The sequence below is a fragment of the Apteryx mantelli genome, chromosome 2 (assembly GCF_036417845.1).
Source record: "Apteryx mantelli isolate bAptMan1 chromosome 2, bAptMan1.hap1, whole genome shotgun sequence".
NCBI lineage: Eukaryota > Metazoa > Chordata > Aves > Apterygiformes > Apterygidae > Apteryx > Apteryx mantelli.
Window position 1 is genome coordinate 27,648,762 of NC_089979.1, and position 19,870 is coordinate 27,668,631.

At 41.8% G+C, this 19,870-nt stretch overlaps 1 protein-coding gene across 3 annotated transcripts in view; it reads left to right on the forward strand.

Annotated features, from left to right (window-relative positions):
- The first annotated feature begins 655 nt into the window (after positions 1–655).
- The window catches only part of FZD6 (frizzled class receptor 6), a 31,356-nt gene continuing 12,141 nt past the window's right edge, over positions 656–19,870 (forward strand). Inside the window, exons 1-2 of one of the 3 annotated variants that reach the window (XM_067290401.1) lie at positions 656–673; positions 1,196–1,589. In XM_067290401.1, coding sequence (XP_067146502.1) covers positions 1,332–1,589 — 258 coding nt within the window. In that variant the 5' untranslated portion in view covers positions 656–673; positions 1,196–1,331. Of the gene's footprint in view, positions 674–979; positions 1,050–1,195; positions 1,590–7,525; positions 7,684–19,870 lie in introns of those variants that run through there. The other 2 variants (XM_067290400.1, XM_067290402.1) reach the window with 2 other exon arrangements.

Genomic DNA, 19,870 nt, shown 5'->3' on the forward strand with positions numbered 1-19,870 from the left:
AGTCAGGTATTTCTCCTTTATCTGGAGATTCATCACAGCACTCCTTTTCTTTTCATCACAGCATCCCTTTTCTTAGCAGATACATTAAAAAAAAAAATCTTTTCCTTCATTAAATTCAATTGTTCCACACTAACTTCTAATGTCTAACTCTTCCTTGACCTTATCCTCATCTAATTAGCACCTGCACCGATCCTGCCTTTTTTGCATGAATATAGACTAGATGCCACACACTGCAAGGGAAATGCCCTGTCGACTGATTGCAGAGCACTAACAGAACTCAGCAGCGATGTAGGTTGCTGGATTTAACATGCTTATTTGTAAACAAATTTCAGAGTTGTGTTGATAGAAGGGCTGCGTCCATCTCGACATTTGAAATTCTGTAAATCATCCCGATGTTTATGTAACATATTGCCCAGTTACTATTTAGCATTGTTACTAAAACATAAGTGTCAGGTACAACTTGGGACGGTTTTTCCTTCCCCTCGGCTCCTCGGAGGCAACGATGGCGCCAGGGCGGGAGGCGCGGTCTCCCCTCGGCGGGGCGGGAAAGGCGCCGCCCCCCAACGCCCAAGTATCGCGCGAGCGCCCCCTCGGCACCGCCCCCTTCTGTGGGTCGCGCCCGGCCGCAGCGGCCATTGCAGCCGCGGCGGGGAGGCGCGAGGTGAGGCGCGAGGTGAGGCGCGGGGTAGGCGGCGGCGGCGGCTCCTCCTCCTCCTCCTCCTCCTCCTCCGCCCCCGCCCTCGAGGGCAGCCGCGGGGGGCTGGTGCCGGGGGCGGCCGCCACGGCGGGGGCGGGTCCCGGCGAGGGGGCGGTGCGGCGGCGCCGAGGCCGCGCCCGGCGAGCCGCGGCTGCTGGGCCGGGTCCCCGCCCGCGCCCGCGGGCGCCGTGCGCAGGGCGGGGCTGGGAACGGGGCGCTGGGAGCAGCGGTAGCTGCGGGGCCCGGCGGCGGCGTCGAGGCACGGCGCTCCCCGCGGGCGGCGCGGCACTCCCGCCGCGGGACGCGACGCCACGGGACGCGACGGGGCGCAGCGGCAGCGCGGCCCCGCAGGGTAAGTGGGGGCCGGGGCCGCGGCAGCAGGGCCTCGGCCGCCCCGCGGGAGCTGCGTGGGGGCGGTGGCCGCGCTCCCCCCCCCCCCCCCGGCGGCAGCCGGTACGGCCGTTAGTGACGGTGGCTCGTTTCCTCTTGCTTTCGCAGCTCGCGAGTTAGCGGCATACGGGGTTTCATGAAATCGGGCGAAATGGGGAAATACCCCAAGCAGCCGTGAGGAGCCTGATCGCCTCCCTTACTGCCCGCGGTCCCGTCTCCCTTTGGAAGGAGGAGAGGAAGATGCATGTTTTTATGCCTGTGGAAAGACGGTCTGTGTGGCCGCAGAACAAAGCGATGTGCTGAAATCGGAGATCTGGACAAAATGGGAGTGCTTGTGTTCTGTGCGACTTGCAGCTTACTCCTGACTGTGGTACAAGGGCACAGTTTATTCACGTGTGAACCAATTACTATTTCCAGATGTTCAGGAATGACTTACAATATGACTTTTTTCCCAAATATCATGGGGCACTACGACCAGGACACTGCTGCTCTCCAAATGGAGGTGAGTTCTCCTTCCCCTGCTGTAGTGTAAAAATGTAAATGCAGTGAAACAGCGTGGGTTTTTTTGTTTTGTTTTTCATTGAGAGATAGCTTGTGGTATTTGTTACGCTGAAGGAACAGGCAGATAATCTTAAGTGACTAGGTGCTTCTTTGAATACCTGTGGACTGCACTGAGCTTCTTAGATGTGTAAGCATTGCGTGAGGGAGCTGTAGGCTCCCTTCCCCCCCCCCCCCCCCCTTTTGGATCCTATGTTAGGCTGCAGGAGGAATGGGTGTAGCACAGCAGTGGCTGCTCTGAGCTGTCTGGCAGAGCTGATCGTACGTAGCCTGGGCACCTCACTAATGTGGAGCAATTCTTGAAATTCGCTGGTAACATAACGTATTGATATCCTGGCCCACCAGAACTCAGGTGGTGCAAAAATAATTGTTTAGAAGTTACTTTTTGTTAACTCTCTCAGCTTATGTGCAGTCTACTAAGGAGAAATTCCAAAACTTATTCTTAGCCCCCTTCTCCATTCTGGTTTTTGCTTTCTGCTGTCTCTTGATTGAATGCCTTTAAGAGAAACTTTCCTGTTTGTTTGCAGTTAAAAAAGATTCTCTTGCCTAAACTGACTTTGGCGTACGGCTTCCTTGAGAGTATGCCACCTTGCGGAAAGGCTTTGCCAAAAATAATAGCTGTAGAGGGTGAGAGCCTCTCTGGGTGAGAAGCTTGTAAAACAAGTTTTAAACCTGTTTTAATAATGGCTTTACAGTGGTAAGAGGAGGGGGAACCTCTTAATACAAGTCTTGGAAAAGCTCACAGTCTTGTGCTGTGCAAAGAGTGAAATGGAAATGGGTTGAAATTTCTGAATTTTCTGGTAAAAAGTTAAAGGTAGCATTGGAATTACTTACATAATCTTTTACTGAGCCTGGAAAATGCAGGTTCAGTATGCTTAGTTCAGTTGCCAAAATATCTGTTTAGTGTTGTTTCAGATCGCCAGGATTCCCTGCTTGGCCTCTAGCTGGAAGGGTACAGACTTTGGTCTTGCATCATATCTGCCATCCCGCTGTATGGGAAACTATAGTATCAAATGTCACAAGATGTGCCTATGAACCTGTTTGTGAGCAGCTGAATTGAGACACAGATGTCAGATAGATAAATTACAAATTACATGCTTTTTAAATTGGAAAGTAGGCTATAGACTTCAGCTTATGAACTCCGTGTAGCCTCTTCCAGTCATCATTTGTCTGGAATATTTTCTGTAGCATCTACCATTTTATCTTGTCAGGTACGCTGTTAGTTCTTACTTGGTGTGGCTTAACTACAGCAGTTGAGTTAGCTTTCGTCAGTATTTATGCCTTCCAGTCATGCTGCTGTTACAGCAGATAGGCTGCAGAGCCATTTTTATTGGTTTGCTATGACTTATTTTTCCAAACTGTCACAAATTTGTGCCTACTACTTTTCTATTGTATGGAAGAAGTTTCTCCTTGAAGGGGTTCCTGGTTTACCTATGCTTACTCAGCACATTTTATAAAAACTGTATGGTAGCAAGTTTTGTTGCTTCCTCTTTTTTCCATCCTGGCTCCCTTATAACCACCTCTGACTTTCTGCAGCGGCTGATGGGCACTACTCAGTCAACTGACTGGTGGCTATTTGGAGCTATTTGCAACAACAGTGTCTGTTAGGATTTGGGCTTTCCATCTCCTGTTCCATTTTCTTCCTCGTGTCCTGTCACTGCTGTAGTCTGGCCTCTAATTTTGTGTACCTCACTACTGTAATGTTGTGTAGACATTCCTCAGCTACTTAATGCATATGCGTGCTGATCTGCCTCCCTTTATTTGTAATTGATCAGTGTTGATTGATTGGTTGGTCAAACAGGATTTTTCAGAGACATGCTCTACTGGTGAAAGCGTAAGGAAGCTTTTCACCCATTTTGTATCTTGTGAATCTGTTGCTAACCATTAAGTTGGAGTTGATGCAATAAGCTTAGTCCAGTTCATTGTTGGGCCTCTATTTCCTGAGGGAGACCAGTGCATACCAGCACACTTTGCACCTTTTGATGTAGTTCTGTGTGGTAGTCCGTAATGGCACCAGTACAGTCTGTCTGTGGCCAATTGCAGGAATGAAGCTTACCAGGATGGTCAAAGGTTCTGCTGTTCAGGCAAGTTGGTTTCACAGCAGAGGCAGCGGAACTGTTGATTTATTTGGAATATTGTTTAATTTCATTTTGCAGCCATAAAGAGGCAGCAGGCTGGAAGGTGGAGGAGACATCTGTTGTTTTAAGAGCTTGAATTTTTCTGTAATTGGTAGTCCAAACTTCACTCATACCAAAGAAAGGATTTTAATAGTATGTTGATTAAAATTTTCTTCTTTTGATCTTCAGTAGGAATGCTGAAAGGCTTAGTTTTTTAATTCCCTCTCTCTCTTTTCCCCATTCCCACAGCCTGTTTTCAAGACTGGGCACAGTCTTAAAATGTAAACACTGGGTTTTGAGTTTAAGGCTCATAATATTTTTCTCGCTTTAGCTTAACTGATTTTGGGCAAGCTACTTAATCATGCCATCCCAGGGTGTGTGGAGGAGACTTCTTCAAAAATCTGTTTTGCACAAGAAAGGGGTTTCATCTTAGTCCCATTTTCTGCTTCTGTCCCCAATAGAAACTTCTTCCCATTACTTATTCTGAGTGTTAACACCAAGAAAAAACAAGAGTAGATAGTCAAGAGGACGAGTCTCTCTTGAGGGGGATGTTCACTTTCCAGAACTGTGATAATTCTCGTCTGTCCCACTTCCAAGGCTCTATTGGTGTGTGCGGCTGTGGGAAGGCTTGTATAGCTTCACCTGGCCAGAAGAGCTGTGCCTTCCGTCTGCTGGAGTACAAGGCTTCTGTATGGTTTTGTTGTCTCTCCTTTCTGCAAAGATGTTACACTGGCATTTCTGGGATGATGTCTTCATACTGATCCGCTCTGGAGAGGATGATATGGAGCCACTGTTTCAGGTGGTGGTTTTCATCCAGGAAGTCAGCTGGATCTCTAGCTGTTTTCTAGTCTTACATTTCTGCCTCATAGATCAACTCTTCATGATAAACCAGAACACTGAACTGTTTGAAGCAGGAAAAAGGATCAGCTCAATCTTACAGCCTCTGCTCTGGGTGGTCTGGTTAATGATGATAGTTGCTCTGGGCTCTTATTTTCTGCAACAGAAAACTCATAATTTCCAGGTGTGTTCCTCCTTCCCCCAATTTATATTATTTTGAGTCTTCAGCTTGGTGGACTGAGTTTAGGCTGCTTAAGTTTTGTTTTATATTTGGGTTAATTTTGCTAATATGAATGCAGATTTTAGTAAAATAAAACCACATGACTTAGTGGCACGAAGTTTGGTTTTTTTGGGGGGGTATGTTAGCTAAACAGCTGCATGACAGTGGAATCTAGTTATCTGCAGATCTTCATGGTGTCCGCATCTTTAAGTGATTTAACAGTGACACTGTTCATGTTATTACTAGCTCAAATTGGGAAGCTGGAGATCTGGGGTTTGTTTACTGAAGCAAATGGATGGATGTAGCAGTAATGAAGCTATTTTGCTATTGTTAAATAGGAACAACTCCCCCTTGTGGTTTTATAAACAAGTCACTTCTAATTCCAATATAATTACTTTAACTTTTTGGATTAGGCTGTCAATATAAAGCATTATTCCAGCAAAGCAGAGAATATTACTCTGTAATAACTTCTTTTGTTCTTATCTCTTAATCTGTTCTTATCTCTTAATCTGTTCTGCTACAGTTCTGGAATGTGTAGACAAGCGCTTAAGACTTCCTGACGGGTAAGATCCACTGCTCTGTAGGAGTACAAAGGGAAAAGACTGTTGCCAGTGAATTTTTAAAGCAAGCGATACAAAGCACTGGAAAATATTCCATAGAGAACAATGAAGTACCTCTGAGGGACTGGAAAAATTATTCAGTATTGAATTTTTCCATTCACTTCTGAGTTCTTTGATCCCATGACAGACAGTGTGTTTGTCCACAGAAGGTACAGTGGGACTGGGTACAGCAGTGGGAGAAGTTAAAGTGACTGTAGTTCTCATACAATCTACCAAAGCCATTTTGAAATACCTTCAAAAGCTTGATACAGAAGTCCTGTAATTTTCTACTTCTCTAAATCTAGTCAGTTTAAATCTTATTTTATGTGATCACTTAATTTGCTTCCATTAACTAGATTCACAATTAATTTGCTATGATGATACTTATAAAACCTGGAAACCTGACATCTGACAAGCTAAAATCAGTACATGTATATGGGAGGAGGAGGCAGCGGTGGTGGTGGCTGAGAAGAAAAGAAGAAAATCCACCTTCTGTAGAATGTTAGGGAAATCCATTCCATTTAGCATAGAATGCTGTTACGGAGATGTTCTGCAAAACAGAACGGGGGTGAATTTACCGAAACCTGTATAGACATCCTGCCCCTCTCTTACCTAGCCCTTATGAGCAGTGCATGGTGCAATTTGTCCTGTCCCTTTCAGTCTCGAGAATCATCATACCAATGCTTTAAAGTCTGAAGCCTAAATTTTTCTCTCTCAAATCTTTGGTAGCTCAGCTTTAATTAGGAAGGCAGTCAGTGTTCTTTATTTGCCTGAACTTGCTTTTTTGCCCCTGCTGCTGCCATCTTGCAGCCTGAATTGGGGAAAGAGCACAGGCATAGACACTGGCCCATGCGGAACAAGCACAAGGAGTTTTATAAATTCATGTTTTGCTTGTAATAGTTGTGCTGTCCCATTGCTATATAGGGTGGTGACTGTTGACGGAGGGAAGGTTTGTTTAAAAAGTGGTAAATGTAGCATGTTGTACATCATATGTTCTTTAGAACAGATTAAAACAGGTAATTTTCTTGTAGCTTATCAGAACAAAATGGTGGCCGCAAAAGATTTCAATAGTTAAATAGCTAAACTGCTACTTGTTAGAGGAAAGGATGGCGAATGCCAAACTTTTTAAGGCTTTTCCTATGCATCGGAGGAAATAGAAACCAGTAGGACTGACTTCTGTGCTGGGCAAGACTCTAAAATTACAGAATAGTTGATAAACATGAATAATTCTGATGTGCTGAGCATCATCAGGTCTCTTTAGAAAAGTTATGGCTAATGAGTCAAAAAAAGTGCAAATTACACAAATATGTGTCATTCTGTACTATGTCATACAAATTGGTGCAGGGGGAGGGAACGTTTTGGGGTTTTGCACTTGCTTGCTCACTCTCAGGTGTTTCAAAGAAATTAAACAATTGTTATTTCTTAAAATGGTGGGAAGTTTAGCAATACAGTCATATACCATCTCTGCTGACTCCTGTGGGTAGGCTAAATTACTGCCACCAACAAAAAATGTTTCAGCTGTCTGTAGTACTGAGGCTCTTCATCAAGTGTGATTATCTCATGTTCCATTTTCTGAAACCAGCCAGGCTAATGTGTGTAATCCTATTACATTGGCTTTAAGCGTATCAATCATCTGCAAAATCTAATGCTGGTTTGTCAGAACAGCATTCCCAGTCTGCTCAGTAATGCAAACAGTACTGCCTTGCTCACTGTCCTGAAAAGATGCTGCTTATAGTAGAACGGGATCCAAACTAATCCATGCTCAAAGGAAAGAGGGTACTTACCCTGTGTTAGCTTTCGTTCATTAAGATGATGCTGACAGTGTGATTCCCAGACCTGCATCTTCATCCATGTTCAGAGGCTGTGTCTACACTAGCAAGTAATTGGTGTTACAGGAGTGGGTCACTAGATGAAGTTGCTAACATGCTCGCTATCTCTCCAGTGCATGAGCTTGAGGAGTTTTACTCTAATCTGTATTTAGGCCAGTCTCCTGGATTGAACATCCTGATGTTTGAAGCTGGCCTAAGGAAGGCTATTTTGCAGGTCTTTCTATCAACTGCAGACCTCTCTGGGAAATGCTATGCTATCCTGTTGTTGTCTCCTGCAGATGGTGACAGCACATTGCGGTCCCCTCCACCACTGCCTGCATGGTGCCTCGTGTAGCTACAAGCCCTGGTGGTTTCTGAGGCTCATTGTGCTGCTGCTCCTCAAACTCCCTCTTCTCCACACACACATGTTCCGAGTGTGGTCACTGGCTAAACTAAGGTACTGTATGTGTGGAGTGATAGGCTTAGTCCTGTGGCTGCAGCTTGCTCCTGGAGGACACCCATGAATGAATGGGTTCATGCCTGCCTTCCTAAATGTCTTTATGTAGAGGAGGAAAGCATGGACAGAGCTATTATTGCATCTAGGACTGCTTTTTCTTGATTGATAGGAGGGTCAGGGCCTGGGAGCTGAGCTCAAACTGCTGGTGGGAACACATCAACCTTGGAGTGGGGGACAGTGGGTACAAAGCTTTCAGATATAGAAAGGTGTATTTGAAGCTGGTGTTTGTGCAATGACAGTGAAGTGTAAGGACACAATTTCAAGAGTGTGTCTGTACTTTTAAGGAAGTGGCTATTGCCCTGTGGAACCTCATGACCCTTGACTTCTGGTTAGCAGCAAAGCGGTTTAGGGAGGACAAGTCTACTGAGGGTGATATAGTGATCAAGATCTTGAAGGTCATCCTCCAAACTATCTTCCTTTGAATAATACAGGCAGACAAAATCATCCAGGCCTTTGCTGTCAGTGGGTTGTGAAACTGTGTGGGAGCTGTTAACAAGATGCTTATTCACATCCAGTGCATGGCCCATGGCAGCTCTGACAACAGCTACGTGATTGCTGTGCAGGTCTTGGTGAACTACCCAGGTAGATTCATGACCATCTTAGCAGGGTTTATAATGCCTTCTACAGCTCTAGCCAAAGAATCAAAGATGATTGTCACACCATCTTTCTCAAGAGGCCATTGCAGTGTTAAGGTGCCTTTGTGCAACAGTGAGATGCTGTTCATCTTCTGTGCTGCATGCGTCGTGAGGCTGTATCCTGGCTGTGATGGAGCCCATGCCCTTATTGCATGCAGTGGGGGAGCGGAGTGTGCCTGATCTTCCAGCTGCAAGACGGTTGTGGGTGTTCAGGATGGCACTGGGGTACAGGATGCTCTCTGTGTCTTCAGTTATGAAGGACCACAAACAACTGAACGTCCGGGAAAGGAGCACATGGGATAGAGGATGTGGTCAAATATCAATGCTTTTTTCCAGTGTGGCAAATGCAATGATTAAATATGATGATTCCTAAAACTTTTCTTCTGTCGTCTCTCTAACTCTCTACTCCATTCCAGAGGAGGGGGTAGGAGTGTCTGACCACAAAGCTTGCGTTCTCATTTATTTGTTGGCTGTTGATTCACCATCTCTTTTGGGCAAACATAGCTACTTTGTCTTCCCTTGCCCCTTGACTTTTTGGACCTTTTCTGTGTATTGTATGTAGCTGTGATTGCTGTCTCCACAACAGCAATTTATTTGCCTGAGGAGAAGATGCAGACAGATGTCTGCCCTCTTCTCCTGAACTGTATGCAGGAGACGAACGAAGATTTGCTTGCTTTCAGTTTTGCTAGTAGATGACAGAAGAGCGGTAGGCAGGGGAGCACGCTAAGGGCTATGTAAGCAGCTATTGTGACTGAGAGGAGACAGACTCCCTCAGCTGTAGAGGGATGTGGGGCAGGCCTGGATAGTTGGGCTCTGCAGGACAGAAAAGATGCCATCTCGACAAAGAAATCTTCTCTTTTCCCTCCCTGCGGTGAAATGAGAACTTCCTGGGAAAAATCATCCAATCTTCCCTGTGCTTAGGCTTTTGGTGGATGAATTTCATTTGGAGAATAACCACATCCTTTCTGCTTTGGCCCATGCTATATTCCCGCAGGGGCTGCAAGCCAGATTTCTTCAGTACCAGAAGGTACTGTCACTCTCCTGTTCACAAAGGACTTAGTGGCCAAACTCTCTACACGCTTATCCTGCATGCAAAAGTTGAAAGCAGCTGTTCAGAGAGGGACTGCCTCCTGCCAACCTTATGATGGCTTTAGCAATACCCTGCAACCCAGACTCCCTGTTGCAGCTCCCTACAACTTCGCAGCAGATAACACTCTTGCTAGGAAGGTGCAACCTTTTAAGAAAAGCTCAGAAATCCAACCGGAGAGAAGAAGCCTGGAGCTACAGACAGAGCTTCATACTCTGAAGGTTAACATAGCTCATAACTCACAGGGTGAATGGGAAGGGGAAAAGGTGACCTAGAGCTTTTGGAACAGGAGAAATAGGAAAGAGAATGGGAGGGCACTATGGCCAACAAAACAAATATTTCCCGTGCTGGCTCCCTCTGGGCTAGTTATAAGGAAAAATTGGCTAGTGCAGAGCATTCAGGATTGGGGAGAACAGGAGAGATCCCAACAGCCACCTACAGCATGCTGCCTCGCAGCCTTGCTTGGGTGCTTAGGGTGTTTGGATAGGGGGTGCAGAGCAGACACTGAGGAGGGGTGTCCTACCCCAGGGGTGACCTTCCAGGGCATAAGCTGCCTCCCACCTGCTGCAGTCTAGGACTGGGATGCCGGGGGAAGGGGAGAAAGAAGAGGTGGCCTTTGCATCCTTCTCTTCATCAGGGCATCTGTGAAGGAGAGGAGAGCACATGTGAGTCCTCAACTGCCTGTGAGGTTACAGTGCAAATAGTCTTGCTTGTGGCCATCCCCAGAGTAAATAAAAGCTAAACGAAAGTAACTTAATTAAGGTGCATACATATGTCTACAGAGCAAAATCTGTAGCTACTCAGGTTAGAATTGCTTTAGACATTTTATCTTCATAGAAATAAAGCAATAACTGAACAAAAATATCAGAAAATAAAGATACATTTCTGTGAAAGATCAGAACTATTTTCCCACAAATACTTAAGAATAAACATCACTTTTTAAAAGAGATTTTATATTATTTTTTCAAATCTTAAGCACTACTTCTCCTATTACAGTAATATAATGATCTGTTCTTTTGAATTGACTAATTTAATATTTTCAAAATGTAGCAAAGATAATAGTTACATGAGAAGTGAATTTGAAGTGGAAGGCTTGGTTTTGTGTTTTGCGCCCCCACTGTGTTTATAAAGGATCTTCCCAGAAGTAGTGATTTTACAGAAAATTACTCTAGATGCCAATTTACAGCAGGTGGTGAATGCTAAGTCTATAAAAAGTTCACGACATGGTCAAAGCTTCCCAAAAGCAAACAAAGCAAGGTCGCCGTGAAATCTTCCATTGTTCTTTTCAGCCGCCTCTGGTCTGTGACTCAGACGTTCAGATGGTTCATTCGTAGTGTTCTGTTGGACTTCTGGTTTGTGCTCTGGTATGACTAAGAATTCATTCAGAAGATCCAGTCCTGCCTGGTGAACTGTGTACATGACAGAAGTGACTTGTACCAATTTTATGAGGGCTAAGTAGGTTAATCTATTTGAACTTTAATAAAGCATTTGATATACTGCTACATCAAAATTATTAATACTAACAACTTCTGTAAATTTTCACTAAACATTCATTTTATTATGTAATGTGACAGACAGCCAAAGTCAGGCATGCACAAGTCAGATGAGTTGACTGAATTGTTAAATTTAAAGCCTGTCAGCTTGCATTTGTCCCCCTCACCACATGCAGTTCTTGCCTCTGTCTTCTGAGTTTAGTGTCTCCAGCTGGTGCTGCTTAGCTGGCTGTACACTGAGGCACTGACACGCTACATTGCTGACCAGGAGACAAGTTCATATTGAACCATGTGAATTGTTGTGAGTTATGGGCAAGAAAATCCTTAAATTCCAACTGATGTGAAAAATCTGATAATTTTGCAATGGTGAAGGGACGTTGAATGTACTGGTGTTCATCCAATATTAGCATGGCTTGGTCTTATTAGAAAAGGGAAGGTGAATATCTTATGGGGGAGAGGAAGAGTTGTCCCTTCCGGGCTAAGTTAACAGTGACAGGAGAATCTCTTAATTTTAAATTATATGGTTTTCTGGCCCAGGAATGACTCTTGATCTTCTGTTTTGGTACTATACCACTTTATTTAAAACACTTAAATATTCAGTGGAGCAGGTTCCCCAGTTTCTCTCAGGTGAGCGTACCAGTTACTAAGCTATGGATTCATGCTGTCTTTTTTTAGATTGCTGATATTTTTGTTTTATAGCATGGCAAAGGAGGTAACTGACTGTGGATCCCTGCAAATTCTGAGAGGAGGTCCATTGAATAAACACTGCGGTGCAGCTTGGAGTTAGTAGCATCATTCTTGGACATATGTAGGATTTGATTCCTGTTCCTCTTGGGCATTTTCTTTTGATTGTGAGGTTGTCTGCCAGGTTCCTGAATTCTATTAATGTCAGTCTCAGGTGCCTCTCTTTGTGGACATTGCATAGAAAAACTGCTTTGGGGATTTTGCTAAGTGCCTCAGAGTTGGCAACCTCAAGTTACTGTTGCAATATCTAATCCCTTTTGTGGATTTAGCTCTTGATTTCTCTATCTGGTGTCCCAAAAGATTGAGAGAAGATTGAGACGATCAATCCGGTAATGGCTGAGATTTTCCTGATTTAGTTAGTGCGAAGTAAGCGTAGAAGAGCGCATGCTGCAGGGTTAGTATTCTCTTATCCTCTGTCTGGGCTGTGCTATTCTGCTAAAACGGAGCTCTGCGCTCACAGAGTCAGGAAAACATGAGCCTGGTCTGACTGTTTTGGGCCCAGAACAGTAACTACTTCTGCTGTAATTCCCTCCAAATGGGGAGCCTTCGTCTAGATAACAGGTAATCTACCAGCTATATTAATGACATTCTTCTAAACTGTATTCTACACAAAATGTTCAGTAATAAATCCATTTACTATTGTAGTAAATGGCAGATACTTCAAGTATTTAAGATTGAAGATTTTTGTGCTGCCACAGTCCAGATATAATGAAGCTCCCATATGAGTAGTCTAGACTTCAGAGGTTTGAGGGCCAACAGTATTCTTTAGTTTTGTAACTCATATTTGTCTGTATAATATACATGGAGATAAAACCATATGTAATTGAAAGCATTGCATAAATATTTCAGTTCTGTAATGCTCAGTAAAAAATCTCTTTTTTTTTTTTGAATAGTAAATTGTAGAGGCTGTAATATGATCTATAATTTAGGTCAAGCTATAATTTAGGTTAGAACCACAAAATGCCATGAATTTTGCTAATAAGCCATTTTGAAAAGTATTTCAATACTTATACTTTAGTTTGTTTCACCAAAACTTCTCTTACTGAGATGTTGTATTCCTGTTTGTTTTGTTTCTAAACTTTTTATAGTTTAAAAATATGGGTGTATATATATATTATCTTTATTTTGTATTTAAGAAATATGTAAAGGGGAGACAGGGTCATGGGTTATTTTACCTTAAATTCTGTAGTTGCTAGTACATGAAAAACACTCCAGAGCCCATAGAAGTAAATAGCCTGCTTTATCTGTGTGTGTGTGTGTGTGTGTTTTCTGTACTTTTGGTGCTAAAATGGTATGTTGAGTGCTCAGCTGTTGATCTTTTTTTAGTGAATGTTGAGTGCTTAGCAGTCCTACAGGCATTTGAAAACTTTCCCCCATGTGCCTTGGCCTTACACTGTTTGAAATTCTGATTAATTCTCTCATGAACTTTGAACAGCTAGTTTGAAGGTTCGCAACACGAAATACAGTAAAGTACATTGCACAGGTGCAGCAATGAATGATGGGAAAGAGTTTGCAGATACTCTAATTGTTTAATTGCAAATATATTGAATGTTTAGATGATGAGTAATTCAGTTTATTGAACAGTTGCACAGGCTAAGAGGTCTGAACTGATGACTGACCAGTTTCGCTTGAGCCCAGTGATGAAGTCTGGCCCCCAGTCCACACGCCATGGGCACCTGACCTGCTTGCCTGCCGCTCCTGAACCACTGGAGTTTACAGCACAGTAGTTCTAAGATTTGCTGACATCTGACTTTGTAAACTCTTCACTGTTCTCCTTGTAGACTATGGTGCTTCAAGTGGTGACTGGCCGGCAGCTCCCACATCCGTATGACAGTGGAAGGAGCAGACTGCTGGGACCAGTTAAGCTTTCCAGCCATTCCGAGTCAGACTGTCCCCACACTTCCTTCAGAGCCCTAATTCACTAAAATAATGTTTTGTCTTTGAAGGTCCAGGTGCATGGTTTGCATTTATTCTTCAGCTGAAGGACAAAGATCAAAGCTGACGTCTTTGTAAACTTCTTTCATTGTGGAAGAGCATTGTTTGAGCCGCTTGCTTGTTTGCTACATTTTTCCTTTGTTTTTTTTTCAGCAACTTGAACTCCAGATTGTCCTTGGGTAGGAAACGTAAACTATTTGCCTTTTAAACTACTGGAGCGACTTACTTTCTTTTCTGATAAAAGATTTTATTTCGTCTTTATAACCTCTGAACTGATTAAATTTAGAAAAAGTTTTACAAGGTTTTAAATTAAGCATGATTTATATTTTGCCTTAATTCTATTTTACAATCTGCAGAAAGTAATGCTGCTTTATTTATTTTAATAAGCTGCTTTTAAACATCAAATTTGGGTTCTGTAAATGGTTTTCTTTTGGCACTATCAAATTAGCATACCCTAATGATGCATATTAAATTCATTTATATTCATATCTAAATTATTTTATTCCTGACAATGAATTTTAGTCCTGAAAAACTTTTGTTTTACGGGAGTTACTGTTATCATTTTGACTGAGGTTAGAAAATATAGGTTATGACTAATATTTGCTGCTGCTGTCAGCAAATACTGGCTATTACCCACAGCTCAGATACTGGCATGGAGTGTTTGGGCCCTCCCTAAGTTAGTGCTAAATTAGCGGATTTGTTATACCATCTTCACTGGTGGCTTAAAGAAGGATGGTTGACATTGCACTGAAGTTGATGAGCTGCAGGCACATTTCTGTTTTGTAGCTCTGCTGTGGAAGTGGTAAGTTCTAGTAGACGTATAGCAGCAAGATACTGTCACTTAAACTGCCCCAGCCTCCTGTAAGATAAGTATTTTTCTAAATCTTTACATATCAACTTAAAAATGTCTTTAACTTGCCCTTAATCTAAATCCATCAGTATAACTTCCAATAAGAAGCAGCTAGTCTTTTCTCAACCCTGCTTTAAACTTTATCTAACTTGAAAATTTCATCCTTCATTTAGTGTCAAGTGTTAGTACATTGATTTATCATGACTTAATTGTGCATGAATTAGAAGTCAGTGATTCTTGGCAGCTGATTCACTGTGTGGCCATGAGCAATTACCACCCTTGCCAGCCCGTCTGGGAGTTGCATTAGTCTTCCTGGGTATGATACTAATCTCATTTGCATGGAGTCCAAAATAACTCTATTGAAACAATAGTGTGGGAGTAAATCAACCATGCTCTACTTATTTTGCTATTTTTAATTGAGACAGATAATCTTTATAAAGGTGGCTAAGGATATTGTGAAGATTAATTGTTGATAGAGCTCTGTGAGTATAAAGAGTAATTACTGCCTATTCTTTTGACACCACAGCATTTATATACACAGTGGTTGAAGGTGGCCATATTTCCCACGTATCACATATGAAAGTGTATGTGTGAAATGTGTTTAGGTTGTGAGGTTATACTCTAATTCTAGAATGACACTGGACAATATTCATGTTTGCCTCTGGCACTAACTTCCTTAACAAAGACCTTTAGGTGAGGTCTTATTTCCTGTAAAGCAGGTAAACAGTTTCATGAATAAGAACACATATCTTTAATATAGACAGGAATTTGGGGTACACAGTTTAGTGTAATTGTAGAAATTCAGATTTAATCCCATCTTTGCTTCCAAAATTGAAATATGCAGTTATATAAAGTAACAAGGATAAAATGTTATTGTTTTAGGTCACAAGATTTGTATCAAACCATGAAACAAGTACCACTGCTTAACACTAAAACAATTAGTGTCTCTCATTGTTTAACCTTGTTAGTGAACCTCACTCAGTGTAAACTAAGTGTTAAAGCTAAATGTTTTAACTTAGTAGCTCAGTAACTTGGTAGCTATACCTGAGTGGTTAAGAGAATTGATTCTTACTGTGTTGCATCACCAGCTCCCAAATAGCTGAACAAAGGTTCTTCTCTGCATATCTCAGCAGATATTTACTGTCTTTTCCCAGTCAAGGTTTGCCATAGTTGATTGTAGCAAAGACCTCTATATCTTCACCCATTGTTCTATGGCATTAATTAACAGAGTCTAGGAGAACACTTTAAGCTTATATGTTTTGAGATGTATTCATTTTTAACCCTAGTGACATCTAATCATCTTTGGTAATACTTTTCTCCAGGGAAAAGCAGAGATGAGGGAGACCAAAGTCATCCGCACTCTCTTTCTAGAACAGTGACCTTGTTTCTGTTGTGTCCTGAACTTCTAACTCTGCTAAGCAAAAAACAGAAGAAACTGGCTGATCGTGAGATTCACATGTAGCTCTACTTTACAATTCATTTGCTGTCAAAGCAAGTTTAAGAGATTCTGTTTGCACCTAGCCATTTATTCCCTACTCGGCACAAGTTTTCTCACTTCTCTCAGTTGTGTCATCGCAATTGCTTGCAGGGCCACACCATAAACTGCACCAGCGAAATAGTCTGGCTTTGCCTCTGCAGAGAATACAACCTGCGATTACTTCCTGAAAGAATCTGAGGTTTACTAAGTTAGGTGTTGGTGTTTCGTTCAGTGCTGAGGGTATTTCTCGCTGGCTGGCACTGCTGTTCTTTCCTGTGACTGTCCTTACTCACAGTCCCCTGTGACTAGGTGCATGCTTTGGGGTGGTGGGGGGTAAGTTTGGCCAGTTTTGTGCTGGGGGAGGTTTCTATACGGTGCCTGTGGTCCCCTCATACTCTGCCCCAACAATGCTCTGGAACGGCTCGTGTTGCGCTGGACTCAGTAGGTAGGTTATTATTGTAGTATGTTGTTAGTGTATTCTAGCTTGCCTGGGTTTTGGTTCTGTTGGCAAGAAGGAGAAGATAGGAATTTTTATTTTAGGGCTTCCACTGGCTATGTGAGGCTCCATTTGTGGTTTTAAAACAGCCTGGTTTTACTCTATTTTAGCACTGCCATCACCAAGTGTGCAGATGTTTGCGTCTGTCCTTCCTGGGATAGCAGTGCTTGCTTAATGAGATATGCCAAGTGCCTTGCTTTCCTGGAAAAGCCTCCTGTTCCATGCAGTCGTGCCACCTGCAAGTCCTGAGCTTCCTAATTAGGAGAGGACTGTGATACTTGATTCTAGATTTAGCAGTTTGATGAATCCATGAGTTTAATCTCAGATTTGGATGCTCAAGACATGCACATGTACATGCATGCAAGTTACTAAGATAGAAAATATTTGGTGGTTGGGACACCTGGGAAGCTGACTTGGGAGGGTAAAGTCCATGGCTGAGAGAGTCTGTAATGTGTGAGTGTTTGTGTAGCAGAAGGCTGGCACGTTCGTGTAACCACTTGGTGTGTCTGGAGTGAACAAAGCTGAAGGATTAGGCTGCAGGACCAGTTAAGCTCTGTGACAGGGTACCTGATACTGCAGCCTGAAGCAACTCATTCTTATTTTCAGTGAGCCTGTGGCCTCAGTTTTATGTTCTTTTTGCTCACACACTATCCAGCAGCAGAAGAGAATAGTTTTGTTTTGGGTGTTTTTATTTTAGCTTTTACAGTCCAGCAGGAAATGCAGACCTATTATTTTCTATAATGAAACATTTCCAAATTGGCTTGCTGGAAGTAAAGCCCACATTTAAAGATGCATAATTATGAACAGTGTTTTGAGCACAATTCACAACCTCTTCTGTTGCTCTTAAATGATAAAAGTAGACAATTTCTGAAAACAAATTTATATTTTGCAAATCCTATTCGCCTGTACTTGAGGCAGAGTTCTATGTTTTGTAGAGTTTTTTTGGTTGAGGGAACTCATTGCTTATAAAATCTATTGAAGTTCTCTGAGGGACTCAATACATTTGTTGAAAAGGATGATTCAGCCAATTTATTATACTTCAGTTTTCGAAAGTATTTTGACATGGTTCATAGCCCAAGGTTTTTAAAGGAACTGTGCTGATACCCTAATGGGGTTTTTCTTTTCTGATACCTGCCTGAAAAAAAACAAGAAGAAAAGGCAGGAATAAATAACCCTTTTTTTCCCCACAATGTATAGTGTGAAATCATTAGATGATAGTGTGGTCCTATAGCAAATAGATGACTATAGGGGTTCCCCAATCATCTGTACTGACACCTGTGGTATACAGCTAATTCATGAATGACCTGGAAAAGGGATGGATAGTGAATTTGCTTAGAATACAAAATTGACTGAAGATTTGCAGAGCAGTCTCATGATAGATGCAACTGGACAATAAAATAATAGATGAGATTTAGTGTTGGTAAATGCAGGGTAATGAGTGTAGGGAAAAATAACTCCAACTACTCATACAAATAGGTGGGCACAGTTTTAAATTAGCTACTATCACTCAGAAAAGAATTTTTGGAGTCTCTATGGATAGTTCTGTGGAAATGTGAAGTCAGTGTTCAAATGTAGTCAAGGCAAATAGAATGCAACATATATTATGAAAGGAATAGGAAAAAAATAAAAACAGTGTTATGCTAACATAAATTCAAAGCATGCTTACGTCTTTTTTATACACGCACACACAGATATGCACACAAAATATGCACATGAGAGAATGAAAAACTGATCAAAAGTATAGAATAGATCCTATATGAGGACAGATGGAACAGACTAAGGCTCCTAGATTAAAAAAGAGATTATTTGGGGACTATGAAAAAAGTCAATAAAACTATGATGGCAGGTTGGCAAAATGGCATAGGAAAAGTAGTGAATAATCTGTTAACTGCTGTCAAAACATATGAACTAAGTTGCGATAACTAGGAATTACAATAAGCCAGTAAAATACAGTATTTTCTTGCACAGTGCCTAGTTAAATTATGCAACAGAACTTTTTGCTGTAGTATTTTATAAAGAGTGTAAGCATTAATGGTTCAAAAAGGGATTAGACACATTCTTGGGAAAAAGGTCTGTTGGTGTCCTTTAAACACAATGGTCTGGATCCAACCTGCAGCTCTGAAAGCTTCCTAAGCCGTTGATTCCTGGAAGCTAGGAGATGTCTGCTCATCCCCATCTTACGCTGTGCTGCTACTAGCCATTATCAGAACAGGGTAATTAGCTGCATAAACGCTTGGTCTCACTCAGGATGCCTGCTCGGGCTGTCAGGACACCACATTTCCTGCTCTTAATTTTGGGTGTCAAAAGGTAAATATATTTTAGCATAAGCTAAAAGGATGATTGTAGAACAATTTACTCGTATAAGCCAAGCCCTTGGATTTCTGCTATGGTGACGTTACAAGCTGAACATAGCTTTCTTCTTCCTACCATTTTCCATTTCTGTGCAATACTTATAAGTAGATACTTGGTTTTAAATTATAAAACATGTTCTTTAAACCACAGTATTTAGCTTTATTTAGTATTTAGTATTCTTGCATGCACGTAATTTTTCACTGGTCGATATCTACCTCTAATTTATGGCAGTATTATTGATTGCATAGTGATTATTGTTATATTTTGTCTTTTAAGTATTTTTATATAACAGAAATTCTGTTTGAATGCTTAAGATTGGTCTTGAATTCTGAATTTCTTGACTAGACAATTTCCTTTATACTCTCTGTATCTCTTTCCTTTATACTTTCTGTATCAAGTGAGCTTACCTATTTAGCCTCATTTGTTGTTATATTGGATAATGTTATTCTAAAATGTAGTTGCTAGTCAAAACATCTAGTAAAAAAATTTCTGTAGACATTGATTTTATAAATATGAAAATCATTTTTTTAAATTACAATTTTCCAGAGAAAATATTGCTGTTTTACCCAAGTCTACAAAAGTTTTTGAGTGGCACCTTAAAAGTTGCAATAGAAAATTAATTTTAATTTTTAAATCAACTGAGATGAATTGTGGGTGAAAAAAGGAAGAATTAATAATGATTTCTATAGAACTTCAAAAATAAATTCAATTTCTATAGGAATTCTATACAGCTACACAGGTTATTATGTTTATTTTAGCCAAAGTGCAAGAAAGAAAAGAGCTAACATAAATATTGGAGCAATCAAAATTTAATTGCATCATGATTGTGCAAAGGAAATTTAATTCGCCTAGTTAACTCCAGAACTCCAACCTTTTATAATTTTTTTTTTTGAAGTAGTGTTTAGCATCTAGAAAGTAATCCAGCCTGTGTAACCCACACATTATGCCAGAGCTATACTTCTCTCCTCACCTGAAAGCGTTCAGGCCTTGGGTTCCCAGGAAGGCAGGCCCTCAGCAGACGTCCCAGGGAGGGACAGACTTCTGTACCCTTGCTGTGA